The sequence below is a fragment of the Microtus ochrogaster genome, linkage group LG10, assembly GCF_000317375.1.
Source record: "Microtus ochrogaster isolate Prairie Vole_2 linkage group LG10, MicOch1.0, whole genome shotgun sequence".
Taxonomy (NCBI): Eukaryota; Metazoa; Chordata; class Mammalia; order Rodentia; family Cricetidae; genus Microtus; species Microtus ochrogaster.
Window position 1 is genome coordinate 4930262 of NC_022035.1, and position 18598 is coordinate 4948859.

The following is an 18598-nucleotide window of genomic DNA, read 5'->3' on the forward strand; positions in this document are numbered from 1 at the left end:
GGAGAATGAATCCTCAACGCGTATCTGGAGCCAGTGCCAGTTGGGGAAGGCAGGCTGGCACAAACAGAATCATTCCCGGCCCCTCCTTCCTCGTGCACATTCTTTATCTCTTCACTGGGGGAAAGGGAACGGCAGGAAAACCAAAGAATGGCCGAGGAAGAGGCTTCCTATCTTTGTCTCAGGCTCCACTATCACTGTGTAGCTCAGGCTAGCTGCCTACGACAAAATGGAGATGAAGCAAGACCGTTGGCAAAGCCGGTAAATACACTTTGTCTTCTTCATGTCAGAGACAGGGTTAGTGTCGCAGTGCACAGACCACGGACAGGGCAAACCAAGCAGCAGGTGCTTCTCCTTGAACAGGAGAGGTGGTCGAGGGGCTTTGTGTGCGTGGGATCAAAACATGCCTCTCAAAAGGGATCAAGAGGCTGCCCAAGTGGATTGCAGAGGGGAAAAGGAGACCGAGTCTTTTTCTTTTCTTTCCTTTACACATCAAGAAAATTCAGGGAGAACATACTCCCATGAGCAACCCTTTCCTTTTCCTTGTGGCGAAGCTTAGCCTACTGCTTTGATCCCCTGTCCTTCGGTCACTGATGGTCTTAGATAGTCTTTACTGTTTAAAGTAATCTATTCACAACAGAAGAACTCCACCTCCCTCCCGCTGCCTGGATGGAGTCAGAGAGGCCCTCCAGAGTCACCTCCTCACTGGGACGTCTGGGGTGTTTCACGGCTGCAAACAGGTGTAGCCCAGGGTGAAATCAGGACCGTTAGTCCTCACTCACACAGCACAACTTGGTTGGCAATCATTAATACGTTGCTCCCACGGTGAGTCTAGGGTGGCAGCATCTAATGACAGAAGCATGTGCTTAACAGACCTGACCAGGTAGGTAGGGCACCCTCCTGGCATGACTGGACAGGACTGAGCAGGGTTGTTCTAGCATCCCTAGATGGCGGCTGAGGTGGAGGGCAAGTGTGCCTATGTTTAGAGAACTCTCAAGTGTGGCTTCTGATTCTGTGTCGTGACAACTTGGAAGTGCATTAACGCAGAGCTGAGAAGTCTGCTACAGGAGATTCTAGTAATGATAGCTTGCATGGGCCAAGGCCCCAGCTGTCTCCCAGACCACTCCCGTTCCCATCCCAAGAAGGCACCTCTAAGAGTCTGTGTCTCCAGCCCTCAGAGTGCTTTGTCGAGCCCGCAAGCCCTTCCATGAAGTGCTCCTGTGTTTCTGAAGATGGTCCAGAAAGCCTTTTCTGAACTGGGCAACAGGGCCCAGGAGAGGCCACTGGCCTGGCCTAGCACAGAGGACCTTCTGCTGGGCCGCTGCTCCTTCTGCCTCTCACAGAGGATCTTAAGTGCATTGCCATGGTGTACATCAACTTGAGGGAATGTGTGGGACCTGACTTGGCAGGCAACCTGTGCCAACTCTAGGATCTGTGATACCGATAGAGTATCTGAGCTGTTTGTGTGCCCACATGTAAATCTGTTCTTACCACCGTTTTCTGATCCTACAGAAATCCCATGCAGCCCTTGGAACCTGGTCGCCATATTTGGGGATGCACGGGGGTCTATTCAATGGCTTCAGAATTGCCTGTGGGCCCCATCTGCCCCCTCTAGCCCACCATCCACAGTGTCTCTCTTAGCACAACTGGTCTCCACACAGAATCCACAACTTTGACTTGGTGTGTCGAATGATGTTTTCTGTTTAGTGTTTGCATTTTTCTATTGACAAATTCTACAAGAGGCTCCTGGGATACCTGTTTTCAAGTTCAGCTACGAAGATGGAGACATTAGGATGTGCAAACAGGCGGCACAGAAAGGTCCACACAGCGGAAGGACGCATGTGGCCACAGTCGAGACCGTGTGTGTGTGTTTGCTTGTCCTGATCTTCACCCAGAGGTCAGTGGAAGGTAGTGTGGCGGGATGAAAGTTTCTTCCTGAAGCCCCTTCTGAGGGTGGTAGGGCACAAGCCAGCGCAAACCTTTGTCAGCCTCCTGGTGGCCCCGAGGACATATTATGTTAGCCCACAGTTAGGTGTGGGACTTAGATTGGGATTTCACCATGGTGTACTGACGCAGCAATGGTCTGGTGGGGTGTCTGCAAGAGCAAGGAGTGGCCTGCTAACTGCCCCTGTGACGCCTCTGTTGTGCAATGCACACGGAGAACCAACACACCAAGTAAGAGGAAATCACTATGCGGATAGAAACGGGGCCTTGACCCTCTCGTTTTATTAAAATGGCACGTAAATATTAAAACAGCATACTGAGACGTCCGCAAGCCCTGGAGCAGGTGCTGCTGAGCGGCCGAAGGCTCCCAGGCAAAGGCTGCATACTCATACTCATGCATTGAGCAATTCGTGTTCTTTATCGGTTTTCCCAACAGCATCAGGATTTGATAAGGGGTCGAGGTCAGCAAAGAGGCTGAACCAGGCAGTCAGGTCCGAGGAAGCCTTGGCAGGCTCTGAGGAAAGAAGAAGAAGCGTGAATAAAACCACCTTCTCGAGGACCACCTCTGCCATGCTGGGCTCAGGCATCCCATGACCGTTCAGGAATTCCATGTCCCCTGACTGGCTGACTCTCTTGAGGGTTCATGAAGAAGGAGGGTGCTGTGTTCTCCCTAAATTCACTAAGCATCACCTGTAGCCATGCCTCCTGCTTCAGTTCACAGAGCTGCTTAAACCCCCCACACACACGTCTTTCTGCCTCAACCAGGAAACAGCATGGCTATTTCAGAAATCACACTGAATGGCTGAAGAAGCAAGGTACTTTCCGGTGTGTGCTGGAGGGATCCCTTCAAGTCCCTTGGGTCAGGAACAATCTGCTGTTTCTCTTTTCACCCTTCAAAGGCACAGGCCCAGAGGAGGTCGTACCCATGCCAAGTCGCTCTGCCATTATGGCCATTGCCCCTTTCACCTTTTCCTGTCAAAGGCAAAAGGGCCCTTGAGGTGCCTTCCCTTCCCTTGGCAGGCTTGAAATTCCTTCATCTGGCCCCACTGGAGCCCCTCACTCTGCTGTGCTGTCTCCTTTAGGACGGCGTTTCACCAAAGCAGCCACCCTACCTTTCCAAACACCATGGTCAGACAGCCGAAGTGTCTTCCAGATGAGGAGAGAATTTTCAAAAGAGCGTTTCATGCAAGCGATTTAAAACCAGGCTGCGACTCTCTCACATAAATCATCCCATGTGAGCACCTACTTCACTGGCTCCTTTTAGTCCATGCTTCTCCGCCCCGGCCACAGGTGGAGGTGTCAGAAGCATGAATACATGTCTCTCTAATAGGGTGCCCTTCCAGCAGGGAGCAGCTGGCAATGTGCTTGCCACCTGGCTGCAGAGGGTGAAGGCATAGGATGGGATTAGAGGCACCCAAACCATCTTTGATTCTTCAAAATGAGACTGAACTGTTAAGAGAGTTCAATGAAGTAACTTTATACCTTAGGTTCATCTCCCCGTTTCTAATCAGAATACCCAATAGGTTCATGACTTTGTTAGGACTGAATTGATTGTATATCCTAATTATGTCATAAGATTTGAGATGCATAGGAATAGCTAGTAATGGCAAGCCTAGTAGCCAGAATAGTTCTCTGAATTAGGTGGTTGCTACAGGTAACCTTAATCACATTCTATGTGGTTAGCCCTGGCAACCCCTGGACTGGAGAGAATCTCAAGTCATCATGTTGGAGGTCAGATGAGGATACTGAATGGGACAAGACTGATGTAGTTAGATTAGTTTATCTCAATTCCTGATAGAGGATATAAAGATAGCTCCAGTGAAAATACGCTACACACTTACTTCCCCTTCCTCCTAACCTCTCGCAAAGGTCTGAGAAGGTCCGCAGAGAGTGATCACAGCCTTGCAGTTAGAAGCTAAGGCAGGTGATTGCACTTTAAGGCAATCCTCAGATCCCCAGGTCTCGGCTTGGAGCAACACCAGATGCAAATTATTAGAACACCATAGGAACACTTTCTGATGATAATGGGGCGGACGTTTCCTCTATGGTCAAAGAGAAAGGGGCTGATAACCAAAGGAGATAGAACTGTGAATGCACATGAGATCTGTCCAGCAGATGCTCACTTCAGTGGCCTGTCCCAAAAGAAAACAGATCTCACAAGCTTGAAAGGACCTCGTTTGACAGCCAGTAAACCCCGCCCTTTCTGGGGCACCCTCACTCTCATCCTTGTGTGGTGAACAATGGCATTTTTAAGGTCAGCTAACCACACTGGTCTTGAGCTTCTCATCACAAGGATCACACGGAGATAAACAGATTGGACGCACGCTCATTGGAATGAGGACAGTGAGCCAGGAAAAAGTCAGAATGTCATTTCCAGCATCATGCATAACTCTGCATCCCACAGCCCGGCACTTGAGGTCTAGATGCGCAAACGCAAGCTAGTGAAGAAATACAGGAAGAGCAATAGGGCTGCTGGGAAGAAGAGAGCTGTCATGGCAGAGGGGTAAGACTGTTACCTTTCAGTGCAGAGCTGTTGTCATTTGCATTGCTTGTCTTTGGTGCTGGCCATGACCATGCATGAGGACTGTCTCTGCTCTCTGACCAGCCTAATATTTAAAACCAAAGGACATTAGATCTGGCAGGAAGAGTCACAACACCTCAGCAGCTGCTGGGCACATGCATGGTTCTAACCCATGCCTCCAGCAAGAAGGCAGAGGATGGGGAAAAATCTGAGGGAACCAGAGAAGCATGGGGTCACACCCAATTGAAATACATGGGAAAGTAAGGAAGACGGGGACTTTGAAAGGCAGCCAAGAAGCTGCTAGTATCAGAGTGCTGTTTTGCCTTTTGTGTTTTATACCCATTTTCTTGCCGAGAATGGTGATTTCATAACCACACCAAAAACCGTTAGAAAATCAAGAGCCATGGTTTCCTGTCACAAGTGGAGAAGGCTTAACATTGAATAAACATAGCAATAGAACTAGTAACCACACGTCTCTACCCAGAGGGTCATGTGCAGCTATTTCCTGTACATTGGGAAGTTGAGTTAATACAGTTAAATAAATAGATGAGCAGGGAGAGCCTATGTGAGCACTAACTTTAGGTCATACCCGACAATGGCATCTGACTTGTGTCACTCAGCATTCTGTCATAGCCTTGTGCCCTGTGCCTGCAGAGCATGGGTGGGGCCTTCAGCACTCTGGCTTTAGGGAAACAAGTCCCATTGCCCACCACCTTGACTGTTTGTCCTGGCTATCCTAGCAGGACTCACCCTTAATTTAGACATCTACCGTATAATCTTTGAACCCTGGCTTTAGTTCTTTGTGTTCAAGGTCTTATCTCTTGAAAGAGGCATGAAAGCTTTCCTCCTGAACACTTCAAAATATGTAACACAGACCAGGTAGCTGTTTTCCTGTTAAGCCCGTGTTGAAATGTCAGTTGTCAAACAGGGCATCACTATGGGGATCATTGTGCCTAAAACTCTGTCCTTTTACAGAGATGGTCTTGAGTACAGTGTTTCGGATTTCTTTGTAAGGAATAATAGTCTCCACCAAAGTCCTCAAGAGAGACTGTGTTTGGATTGGAGAGTTCAGATGGGTCAGGGAATACAGTTTTTAGCACAAGAATGTCACTCCTTATATGCTACAGAAATCACAGAATTGAACAACATTTATTTATTCTGCTATTATAATGTCCACTCTTTCCAGTGGACTCAATTATAGAATTATACTGTTTTATTAGTTTGTATTTTTGCCACATTTAGGAATCATGAACCCTTGAAGCCTTGGGTCATTTATTATTCATTTCTGTATCATTTCGGACACTGCCTGGCACACAGTGGGGGTTTGGCTATATAACTCTTAATTAAGACAAAGTATTTGAGTTCCCCTTTAAATGCAAGAAGCACACTTTTGGTGTGTTATATCTTAAGAGATGGCAACCTTGTACTTGGCAGCCCGTATGGTCTCTGATACTCACTAGCTGGAAGTACTTCATTTTAGATGGGCAATACACAGACTTAATAATGAAGACCGACAAGTCATGAAACAGATGGTCTATGGCCTATTTCTTTGGTATAAAACAATGAAAAACAGAAAGGATTTTTAAACAGAATTGCTATTCATTGAAACAGTACTTAGGCATACAGTCAGCATGATTCATATGCAACCACCAGGAGATTCTGGTGTCTTAGGAGCCTGCTGGGCTGCTGGGATTCCAACTTCACTATATGAATTTACGAGAAATCCTTGACCTGTTCCCTTACAGCTAGTGAATTTTATGGCATGTAAATTATACTCCAATAAAGCAATTTTAAATGACCAGCATTTGGTGTGATCCAGGAATAACAAAACCTGCCCAGTTCCTAGAAAATTGGTCCTTAACCATTTTCCTTCTAGACCCAAAGCACATAGAAGCAGTCAATGCAGAAAGGGAAAGTTGTGGGGGCAAATGTGTGCCTGGTAGCATCAGTTACAGGAAAGGCTGAGGGGTCAGCTCTAACTTGGTAACAGTCCCCCCATCTTGTCAGCACCCAAAATTGTGTTTTTGAGCATACCACGTAAGGGGATGATGATGATGCAAGATTTCTTTATAAAGTAAAAAAATGTATTTTTTTTTTTGGTGGGGTGCTGGGGATCACATTCAGGGCACTGTATATGCTAGGCAAATGCTCTACCCCTGAACTATACCCCAGCCTACAAATGTCATCCAGCTGATCCCTCTGTGACAAGGTGCTATTGGGTATTTATTGCTCAGCTACAGTTATAAGCTACACAAGCAACGTTGAGAATCCATAAGGAGAGGCTTCCTTACCGCAGAAGACATACATGTGGGAGGGAGAACTTGAAGTGATCTCCTCTTTGGGGGCCTAGATGGTGGGATAGTGTTCCTCAGCAATTTAAAAGACATAGAGACGTCATGGCTCCTCCCTCTGGTATGCACAATTAGCAGCCAGTATATAGAGTCACACACGTGCCTGTCTAGCATACATAGCCATGTAGCAGCTTGAATATGTGGATGGGGAGGGTCAGATAAAATGGCACTGATGTGATAGCAGTTATTGAACTGATCCCTAAGGCAATTCCAGCCTCCTTTGTATGGCCCTGGAAATTATTTAGGGAAGGGATGCTAGGAGGATGATCATGGCTGGAACAACAACCAGGTTTCACATGTCTTGGCTTCTGTCAGGAAAACGGCTGTGGCGAGAGACCTTAGTGTTGCTAATATTCCAGGAATTGCCATCAGCTGTTCCCTAGTCAGGGATAGTTGGCAGAGGCATTAGCATATAGGTGTGGCTGGAAAGATGTCTCCCTACGTCAGGAGGAATTCTTTTAATAGAGGGGTAGCAAAGGGTGGAGACAGGAGGGAGCCCCAAGCTCAGGAACAAACACTCTTCCAGCTCTGGGCTCCTTTGATATGTCCATGTGCTACCCATTTGCAGAAACACACATCAAAACTCGCTAGAGCTGCCCTGCTCCCTTTGCTTACACATGGGAAAATACCAATGAGCCAGAACTAACACTGCCCAGCAAGGGCAGCCAGCAGAGCCAGAACACATGGACCAGAGAACACTTTGCTGTGAATGTGCCTCACCACTTACGGTGAAAGGCTCTGGCAGGGCTGCTGCTATCTCAGCCTGGGGGTGGCTATGAAGGACAAAGTAGGCGCAGCACAAGGGCAGCCATGACCCCTTCAGGTACATGGCACACCTGCAGTCTCGCTCAGCTTCAGCACAAGTGGACTGGGGTCTTGTGGGTGAAGCTAAGTAACGGCAAAGCTAGAGAGAGTAAGCGATGCTGCATTCGGGTTTTTGTATAGCTCAGCACATACAAGTAATCACTAAAGTGTCGTCTGAAGGAGTTCACATCGTAGGTTTGTCACCTTTTCACCTAGCGTCATGTCTTTTGCCAGTTGTTCTCACTCTTACTGCTGGCCATCCATCCATCCAGCCGTCCGTCCGCGCGTCCGTCCATCCATCCATCCCACTCACCCACACATGCGCCCATCCATCCTTCCAAGTATCATTTTTGTTTGTTTGTTTTTCAAGACAGGGTTTCTCTGGGTTGTTTTGGAGCCTGATCTGGAAACTAGCTCTCGTAGACCACGCTGGCCTCAAACTCACAGAGATCCGCCTACTTCTGCCTCCCAGTGCTGGGATTAAAGGTGTGCACCACCAATGCCCGGCTCCAAGTATCTTTTAAACATCCACTGAATTCTAGGCACTGAAAATGTGGTAAGTAGCACAATTGTGAATCCTGTTTCTATGACAACCTGAGGAAGAGACGCATGAAATCAGTTTTCCCAGAAGGTGAGGTAAGAGGGTGATTTAAGTACAGGGTGTAATGGGAGTGAAGAGTAGAAACAGCTAGTGCAGACTGCCGGGGTGGGGATGAACTGACACAGACAGGCTTTGGGGAAGTTAGCCAAGTATAGCACTATGCGTGTGTAGGTGTGGATAGCATGCTCCAGGAGAGCGCGTATCAAGCCTGTTGGTACACTACAGCTCAGTATGACTGGAGTTCCAAGGATGGATAGAAAATACGGTTCGTCGTATGGGGGCGCATGTCTGTAATCCCAGCACTTGAGCGGCCGAGGCAGGAGGATTACTAAAAGTTCCAGGCTAGCCATGGCTACCTAGTGAGTTCCAGGACAGTTTGGTCTGTATCTCAACACCACCGTCTGAAAAAAAAAACCTGGTTCTTTGGCACAGTTATGTCATTGAGTCATGCTACATGAAGGTGTGGGAGTTGTGGGCAGTCATGAAACTGGGGCTAGATACTAAAGGGCCTTGTAAACCAAGCTGAGAATTTAGCCCTCACTACAGTGGCGGAAAGCGCAAGAACTTGGCAAGGCACATGACCTTTTGAGGCTCCTGGATTTCCTCATCTACAGAGTGGGTGGAAGAGTCAGTCTCGAAGGTTCCTTCTATATAGCACCAGAGGCCTTTGAATCCTGCAGCTCTCCAAGCCCTGCCCATAGCTGCTGCTCAGCAGGCCTAGAAAGTTCTGCTGCCCTGACGGAATTAACAATCCCATGGGCCCAAGCATAGTGCCCACTGTGTTCCTGCCATAAATACACCTGGCTCTCTTTCCCTTGATATTTTTCCATCGAGTCCTGGAAATGTTAGTTACCTGGCACCAGGCTAACTCAGGAGGGGAAAGAGATGAGCTCATTCTGAGGTTTATTTTCGATAACCCAAGCCTAAAGTGTACCCAGATGGTAGCAGCATCTGAAAACTGGGCACCATGAGGACTACCCGGCAGATGCCAAGGCTCCGTGATTGCGACTGGAAGAAGAGCTCTAACTCTGTTTGCACCATCCAGAGCTAGAAGATCTGCCGGAGCATTGATGCTGAGAAGCTAGTACTCTTTCCTGAACCGGCATCTACTTCTGCAATAAGCAGCCTTCCAAAGCTTCCTTAGTGTCTGCTTGGTATGTGCTCTCTGGCTGGATTGCCTACTCGTATTTAGAAGTCCCAGGAAGGCATAATTTTCTCATCACTTCATGGGTTCAGGAAGGCCTGGCCACAAGTGCTGTTTAATCTTTTTTTCAACTTAATACAAACTCAAGTCACCTAGGAAGAGGGATGCTTAGCTGAGGACCGGCCACCCTGTGAGTGACCAGTGGGCATGCTTATGGGAATATTTTCTTAATGAATGGCTGATAAGGGAGGGACCAGCCTACTCTGTGTGGTGCCGCTCTGAGGCAGATGGTCCTGAGCTTTATAAGAAAACAGGCTGAGCCATTCTGGAAATCAGTATGGTGGTTTCTCAGAAAACTGGGAATCAATCTACTTCAAGACCCAGCAATACCACTCTCGGGAATATACCCAAAAGATGCACACTCATACCACAAGGACATTTGCACAACTATGTTCATAGCAGCATTATTTATACCAGCTAGAATGTGGAAACAACCTAGATGCCCCATTCAACTGAAGAATGGATAAAGAAAATGTGGTATATTTACACAGTGGAATACTACTCAGAGGTAAAAACAAAACAAAACAAAACAAAAAAACAAAACAACAACAACAAAAAAACCAAAACCAAACAATGACATCTTGAAATTTGCAGACAAATAGATGGAACTAGAAAAAAAACATCCTGAGTGAGGTAACCCAGACCCCAAAAGACAAACACTCATAAGTGGATATTAGACATAAAGCAAAAGATAACCGGCCTACAGTCCACAACCCTAGAGAAGCCAGGAAATTCGGAGAACCCTAAGAGCTCTCCTATATGGATCTCCCTGGGAGATCACCTGACTAAATAGGGAGTATGGGGAAGAGGGTGGAGGGTGAAAGGGGAGTGGGGAAGAGGAGAGGAGCGAGGTGAGAACGTAAGGTCTCGGGAAGGTTGAGTTGGGGGATGGGCAGAGAGGGAGAGCAAGGAAAGAGTATATTGATAGAGGGAGCCATTATAGGGTTCGTGAGAAACCTGGCACCAGAGAAACTCCCAGGAATCCACAAGGGATGACTCTAGCCAAGATTCTAAGCAAGAGTGGAGAGTGTGCCTGAACTTCCCTTCCCATGTAAGCAGATTGATGGCTACCTTAATTGTCACATAGACCCTTCATCCAGTAACTGATGGAAGCAGATGTAGAGATCCACAGCGGAGCACTGGGCCAAACTCCTGGAGTCCAGTGGTAGAGAGGGAGGAGCGATAATATGAGCAAGAAGGTCGAGACCATGATGGGGAAACTCACAGAAACAGCTGACCCAAGCTAATGGGACTCTGGACTGACAGCTGGGGAACCTGCATAGGACCAAACTAGGTAGGCCCTCTGAATGGGTGTGATAGTTGTGTGGCTTGGGCAGTTTGTGGGGCCAGTGGCTGTGGAGCCAGGATTTATCCCCAGTGCATGAACTGGCTTTTTGGACTCCATTCGCTAGGCTGGGAAGGCCTTGGCCCTGCCTCAAGTGATGTGCCAGACTTCATTGATTCCCCATGGGAATGGATGGGAGTGGGCTGGGGGAGGGGAAGGTGGGAGATTGGGAGGAGGGGAGGGAACAGGAACTGGGATTGATATGTAAAAAAACTTTTCTTTACAAAAGGAAAGAGGGCAGGCTGTGTTGTCCACTTGTGGGGCTCCTAACAGTGAGAGCAGGGGCTGTCCCTAAGGCTTTGGCTGGCCCTTGGGAGCCTATTCCTCATACCAAGTTGCCTTGTCCAGTCTTAGTACAAGCTGGGGGAGGGGCTTAGTCTTACTGCAACTTGATATGCCATACTTTGTTGATACCCATGGGAGGCCTGCCCCGTTCTGGACAGAAACAGCAGAGAAGTGGATTGAGGAGGAGGAGGAGGCAGAATGGGAGGAGAAAAGGGAGCGGAACATGGGGAATGGGGTCGGAATGTAAAATAAATTAAATTAGAAAGACAGGCAGAGAGAGAGAGAGAGAGAGAGAGAGAGAGAGAGAGAGAGATAAAGAAAGAAAGAACCAAAGTTGAATGAGCCACAGAGAACAAGCCAGTAAGCACTCTTCCCTCCTGGTTCTGCCTCTGGGTTCCTGTTTGAGTTTCTGCCATGACTTTCCTCACTAATGAACTATGAAGCGGAACTGTAAAATGAAACACACCCTTTCAACTACAAGTTGCTTTTCATTGTGACTGTTATCACAGCAACAGAAAACAGGCGAGGCTACCCCTCTCAGGCCACATTTCCAGAAACACAGGAATCTTAGCTAAAGGTCGATTCTTTAACATTCTAGAATGACCTGATCAGACATGTAACTTTGGCTGTGAACTCCTACAACTTGGGCAAAGCAGGAGGGAGGGAGGCACACTTATTTTCTTCCTTTCTAGTCCCCTGGAGGGCTGCAGGACAGAATGAGGAGAGGCCAGAAGGAAGGCAGGCAGAAACCATTCTAGAAGGTGAAGGACTGAAGAGAGGAAGGGAGAGAGGAGGAAGAAAAGGAGGAAGAGCGATGTGGGATTCCCCTTTGTATGCTGTGAATAACACTAGTTAATAAAGGATCTGACTTGGGTCTGACAAGGCAGAATAGAGGTCGGGGGGAGGGGGAGGGACTAAACTGAATGCTGAGAGAAAGGAGGTGGAGTCAGGAGATGCCATGGAGCCACAAGCTGCCAACTGGAACCTTACTGGTAGCCACAAGCCTTGTGGTGAAATATAAAATAAAGAAAATGGGTTGATCCTAGATTAAGGGCTCGCTAGCAATACACTTAAGCTATTGGCCAAACAGTATTATAAATAATATAGTTTCTGTGTGATTATTTCGGGAGTCTGGGCTGCCGGGAACGAACAAACAGCTCCTACACCAGAGGAAGATAAAGAATGAAAGCATGGGAATCCCTAATGACTGAGACGTGCAGAGCCCTCTACTCTGTCCTCTGACCTGACCCTACAGGTGTCTCAGTCCTTTCAGAGAGCCAGGACAACGGTCAAACAAAGCACAGACGTGGCCAAACATTATCCATAAAGACGCCTATGACTGCTCAATTTCAATTATTCTACTCTGGACAGCCATTTAATTTTTGTTGGGTAACGACCCTGTCTCTCTATAACTCCATTTATCCTGCTGTCTGCCCTGGTGTCCTGGTATCCTGATTCCTCTCTGAAGCCAGGAAACCCATAGGCAGGCTGATTACTATAAGCCCTGCTCATGAGACAGCGAGCAGATGCCTGAAGGGTCTGGAGAAAACTTCCAATGCTGTCAGACATCACACCGAGAGGACCCAGAAGTCCTTGTGGCAGGCATGGGCTCATCTCCTTAGTCAGAGTGCCCAGGTTCAATGTCTGTCTGCCTTTACCCTAAGAGTGACCTTGGGCCTGATGGAGGAAGGTCATTGGTTAATAAAGAAACTGCCTTGGCCCATTTGATAGGCCAACCCTTAGGTGGGTGGAATAAACAGAACAGAATGCTGGGAGAAAGAAGCTGATTCAGGCAGTCGCCATGATTCTCCCATTCCAGACAGACACAGGTTAAGATCTTTCCTGGTAAGCCAGCTCGTGATGCTACACAGAATATTAGAAATGGGTTAGATCAATATGTAAGAGCTAGCCAATAAGAGGCTGGAACTAATGGGCCAAGCAGTGTTCAAAAGAATACAATTTCTGTGTAATTATTTCTAGTAAAGCTAGCCAGGTGGCGGGAAGCAGCCCGCTGCCGCTCCTCACTACAGAGTCAACAAACTGCTTCTTTCCTTGGTATTCTGATCTCTGTAGTGTATATGGTGAGACCGGTTACCTAGGAAGCAGCAGGTTAATTGGATAAGTTGGCACAGGTAACAAGAGAGCACAGTGCTTTGGCACCCAGCGTATGCTGTCTTGAGCACAGGCTGATGTTATCTTACTCTCTGTGGCTGGTAGATTTGCAGAATTACTCAATTTTACACCTTAGCCTCTCAGAGATGGGAGCTAACCCACAGATAAGGTGCTGCTGGGATAAGAAGCCTAGACCGACACCTCACCTACTTAAATCTGAAGTAATAACCTAGAGAGCTGTAGAGAGAGTTGCCACCCCTACAGTGTGAGGAAGAAAAGGGCAACCACAAAACAAAGCTGGTCTCAATTCCCTCCACATCGTGCCGCTGAGCCAACATGACAACATGCCCCGCCTCCCTACGCTTAATTTAGTGGCCTAATTATTTCAGTTGTTACTGAACTTAGGTTTTGACATGATCTGGTTAACTGGAGGAATCCATTTGAACATGATGTGGCCAGGGTTTAATAGTCATCACTAAGCTCCTATTTACAAACAACTATTCATACACATTAGATAGACTCTCCATTCACCCACGAATGCAATGAAAAGAAAATACCAGGTTAACATTCATCCTTTCTTATTTGGGGGATGAGATTCTGGAATCCTGACAGAAGCCTTCCAAGTGCTCGGCCACTGCAAGCAGCCTGCCTGTGTCTATACCAGATGCACCTGGAAAGTTCCCTGAATCAGGGCAGCATTGGGGTAGCATGAAAGCTGCTCCCATTGAGATTACGGAGCTGTGCTGGACAATGAATGGGCTATATTCTTCTTTTAAACCATGTAGACATTTACATTTGATGTACTGAATCCTCTTGGCATTCTGCTGGTACCCATTTATAAAGCAAAGGCAACTTTATAGTCACCAGATAACTTTGACATTAGGCTGGCTAGAAGTCCACAGGAGGAGAGGAGACTCTAACAACCAAAATGATGCTGAATTAAATAACAAAGACGGCGGCTAAAGAAGCCCTGCTGGTCTTCAACATGGCGGCCAGAGATTTACCCAGTGTGTGCACGCCCCATGAAGGCTAGCTTCTCTTGCCATATATGGCCCATCTTATAATGCTGTCTTGTCCTTTACCCTGGAGCCCTTCTCCCCACCTTAGTGCCTCTCACTCTCATCCAGTCAGCTCCAAGAAAGGTTCTTCCGGTAGACCGTGGCATGCTATGTATATTCTTACCTCCAAGAAAGGTTCTTCCGGTAGACCGTGGCATGCTATGTATATTCTTACCTTATGGGGTCAACAACGGTCATCTGCCCAGGTAGCTAACTCTCATCCCATTCAGTCTTGTTCGGCTCCTACCTTCCCAGCAAGACTCCGAGTAGCTTCCCTGCCAACCCACAGTACTGGCTCTCCCGAGCTTCATTTTCCTCTGTCTACCGCTGAGTCCTCTCTTACCTACTGTGTTGGCTTTCTCGTTGTTTATCATTCCCTACTTTCTCCCCATTAGAAAGTGAATTCCAGGAAGGCAGAGAGTTTTGCCTGCCATTCACAGATGCTTGCTAAGGCCTTAGGATGCAACCTCAAGACTGCCTGGGAAATGAACGGCTTCCTCGAGTGGAGCCCCTTTCTCTTCCCAGCTCACACCTTGCATCTCTTGCTTGCTGTTGGACACCTCCCTCCTTTGCCCCACAAGTGGTTTGGTGCCTTCTCTCGGGCTGAAGTAAGTGCAAAGCCCACAGTCACCCCCCTGTTACAGCTCTTGGGTTGTGTCTGACCCGAGCTTTTCACACATTGTCCAGGAAGAGGCTTTGGAGCTCTGCTTTCACACTCTTGCAGTGACTGTTAGCCACCTGCTCCTGTGGCAGCAGGGCTTCAGAGTCTCCGCACTGGGGGCCTTCTAAGGATCACTGGGCAACTGGGCCAGAGGGAGGACAGAACCTCACAGAGGTGGGCTGAGAATCTGGCCTCTGGAGTCTCCAGGGCCTGTCAGGAGGGTTAGGGTAAACGTCAAGAGAGCTGGCAGACTTGCTGGCTTCACCCAGTGAAGGAGAGGTGAAACCAGAGACGAAACTCAGCGAGCAGACTACACTTCCTGCATCTGCTCTCCAGGCCGCCTCCAACTCCATGGCACGACCATCTGAGACAGCCGCGGAGCAGGATTCCCAGGGAAGATAGAAGAGGAGAGGTAGCTCGGAGAAAAGGAAGACTTTCTCTGTCTTGCCCACCAGCTCCTGTATGTATGAATGATCTCATTTCCCAAGACCAGCGCTTGTAATAGCCCATAATTACTTAATCATCCCCACTCCGCCATTTGTACTCCACTGTAAGTGCCAGATAAACATGTTTATTAGGGAGACAGCTTAAGTTCATAGAAAAACCAAACGAATTTGAACATTTCTTAATAGGAGTAGTTTCTATTTTCGTGACGGAGGCAACGCGAGAGGAAGAAAAAAATTCGCGAGAGAAGAAAATGGTTTCCTTCTCGAGACAAGTTTTTGGAATTCAGACTTCACCAATGAGCTTTGTTATCGCACTCTGAATCGCTGTGGGGGGGGGGCACACCAGCGATGCTCAACCAGCATGTGGCCTGACGCTGAAGCCCCAGTGCGCCCTGAACCCTTCTGAGGAGAGAGCATGTTCGCTCAGGGTGGAAACTCTGCTCTGAGGCGGCGATGGGGTTTACTTGGCGTGCTAGAGTCAGAACAGGAACTGCTGAGTCGGCGCATACACGAGGCAGGGACAGGTCAAGGTGTAGAGAGAACATGATATAGAAGAGGAGACAGTTAAAAGGCCCAGTGAAATGTACCTAAAGAGAGGGCATGTTTACAGGGATCTAGGCGGCACATCTCATGGGTATATGGGAGATGCAGGCGTGGGCAGTCAGGGATGCCTAGGCCATAGGGTTTTAACTGCAATGGCAAGATCCTCTTGTGCACGTCACAAACTTCCTTAAATCCAAGAGAGAAAATAAGGGTGAGGACCTCCCGTAACTTTCCTAAGGAAAAATTATGAGAAACAATTGGTCTTGAGCCTGACACTACACCTTAAAGTTGAGGTATGATTTGGAGATTTCAGCTAAAAAGTCACTTGATATAAAAAAATTATAAAAAATACTACCACTAATAATAAAATTAAAAGATACTGGTTATAAAGTAAAAATACAGAAAGCATACTCAAAGAACAAATAAACTTCTGTATCAAGGGTGGGAAAGGATGAAGAAGCGAAATCGAGTTTCTAGTCACTGCGGAACCTACCTTGGAGAGAGGCTTGTAGATCTTTCATGTTTTGGTCTAAAAGCTGCGAAGGAAGGAATCCAGAACTGATCTGGGGCTTGGGGTCTGGCTCTCCCTGGGCCCCCACGGGGGCTGGTTCCTTCAGCCGGTCATCTCCAAACACGGCAGCCCACTCTCTGCTGAACTCTCCTTCATCCAGGCTGGAAGCGCTGAAGATTTCATTCAACAGCAGGAGGTCATCCTTATCCCCACCTTCGGGTTCTGGGGTCTCTGCCATGGGACCCAGGCAAGCTGGTGGAGGCAAAAGAGCACAAAACACATGACCTCTGAGCTCGAGCATCAGGAAGAGCTGTCATGGGGCCCAACTGGGACAAACTGAATGACGGCTGGATCTAAGCAAAAGTAATCACAACAGAGATGTATGTATCCCATGACACGCTTGGTTAAACGGAGGTCAAAATAAATTTTGAATTCTATATTTCCTTGTGCCGCTTCATCCAAAGCAAATCCTGCTTTTGAGCATTACACTGAAACATGCTCTACCACACACACACACACACACACACACACACACACACACACACACACACACACCCATCTAGGGTTTGGGTTTTCCCTTAACATAAAAGCAGATTTGACAAAACATTCCCCAGGTCTGAAACGAATCCAGGGCTGAAAGCTGTTGGTGATCTTAGTTCCTTGTTTGTAAGGTTTCCCAACTCTTCCCACACAAGCCCTCAATCCACGCTGCCTGGGCTGGAGCAGCCAACAAACCATGCGGCAGCCTGTCTTGCCACCCAAGCTGGGGAGAAACCTCACCACGCCCTGGCCCAGGGGAGCATGTCAGGGGATGCAACAACAACCAAGACAGACGTCTCTGCAACAACAGCTGCAAGAAGCAGAGGGAAGGTGGATCTGGTGTGCCTCAGAGTAGCAAGCAGAGAGTGACAGGCCGCAGACAGAAGCGCTGACAGCTGGCAGGGAGCCCTCGTCCTGAGGGGAAGTAGCCACCGTCAGCAGACCTTCGCCAGGCCCGAGAGCCGGCGTGCAATGTCAGGAAACTGGAATACTACACTGAAGTCATCAGCCCGGATGACTGCAGAGGCGCCCATTCGCACATCTGAGCACTGACCAGACACCGCCCAGTACTTACAAGGAGAGTGGACACGACTCTCAGAAATCCCATGGCGAGCTCTGTCATTGAGGTTTTCTACCTGTTTTAAGACTGGGGGCTGAGGGGGTGTATCAAGTGTTGCTTTGTTTGTGGAATCTCATTGCCACTTGCAAACTGAAACCATTTTTTATTATATCATGCTTTCTATGTTTTTCTGAGCAACACTGAAATTCTGATGATCAGGATAAATAAAATTATCAGGTTTTCCTCAAATATATTCACAGCTATGATGATTCTAAGGTTGTTGTTTTAAATAAAGCTTCTCTCTGTTCTTCTGCTGGATCTGTTTTCACCCACATGTAACATAAAGATCTAGAGATTTAGGGGATTTTTTTTTTATGAACTCAGCAAACTGGCTATAAATCAAGAAAGGGGAAAAAAAATCTAGTAACTCCTATCACTGTGGTTTAAAATAGTGGCAAAACATCACTTTAATCAGACAAGTGCCTAATTTAAGCATTTTTATTGTTTATGTTATCAAAGACATTTGCAGCCAGACATAGCCTGTAGGCGTACTATGAGAAAAGCGGCAATTTGGTTCTGTGAAGAGGCTTCCCTGCACAGCAGGGCCAGCAGGCTGGGCAGGGAGGTAAGGCAGGCTGCTCACCTGCAGGCCGCTGCCATACAGGAAGACGCTGGGGAACAGCACCCACAGTGTATCAGGTGTGTCCCTCAACATGAGCCTTTACTTTACGAATTCTCTCTTTCAGTTTCTCCCAGACTCCCCGTCTTAACCTGTGGTTACTTTTCAAATCTCTGTACCTCCTATTTTCTGCTGACATCGGAGTACCCAAACCATTTCTCCTGGTTTCCTTCTGGCCTGGTTGAAGTCATATGATTACTGAGTCAAGCCCACATAAATGAGACCTGTTCGGTTGGACCTTGAGTGAGTTAGCAATGCGCTTTCCTTGGACAGTCGTTTCAGTATGAACCGGGGAGGCGTCACTGTGGTGGCTGGGATGGCTAAGATCCCAGTACACACAGAACAACGGATCATAAGCATAGCTTCTCTTCCCTTTCCTTCAGGTGTTTTTCCCTGAGAAGCGCACTGTCCCTCTGTGATCTTGGTCACCCACTACA

General features: G+C 47.8%; 1 protein-coding gene across 4 annotated transcripts in view; it reads right to left on the minus strand.

Moving 5' to 3' along the window:
* Positions 1-2189: 2189 nt before the first annotated feature.
* Ica1 (islet cell autoantigen 1) overlaps positions 2190-18598 on the minus strand; it is a 144828-nt gene continuing 128419 nt past the window's right edge. For all 4 annotated transcript variants that reach the window (XM_026787529.1, XM_026787527.1, XM_026787528.1 and 1 more), the window contains exons 13-14: positions 16366-16635; positions 2190-2455 (exon numbers count right to left, since the gene is read on the minus strand). In XM_026787529.1, coding sequence (XP_026643330.1) covers positions 2334-2455; positions 16366-16635 — 392 coding nt within the window. In that variant the 3' untranslated portion in view covers positions 2190-2333. The remainder of the gene's footprint in view (positions 2456-16365; positions 16636-18598) is intronic.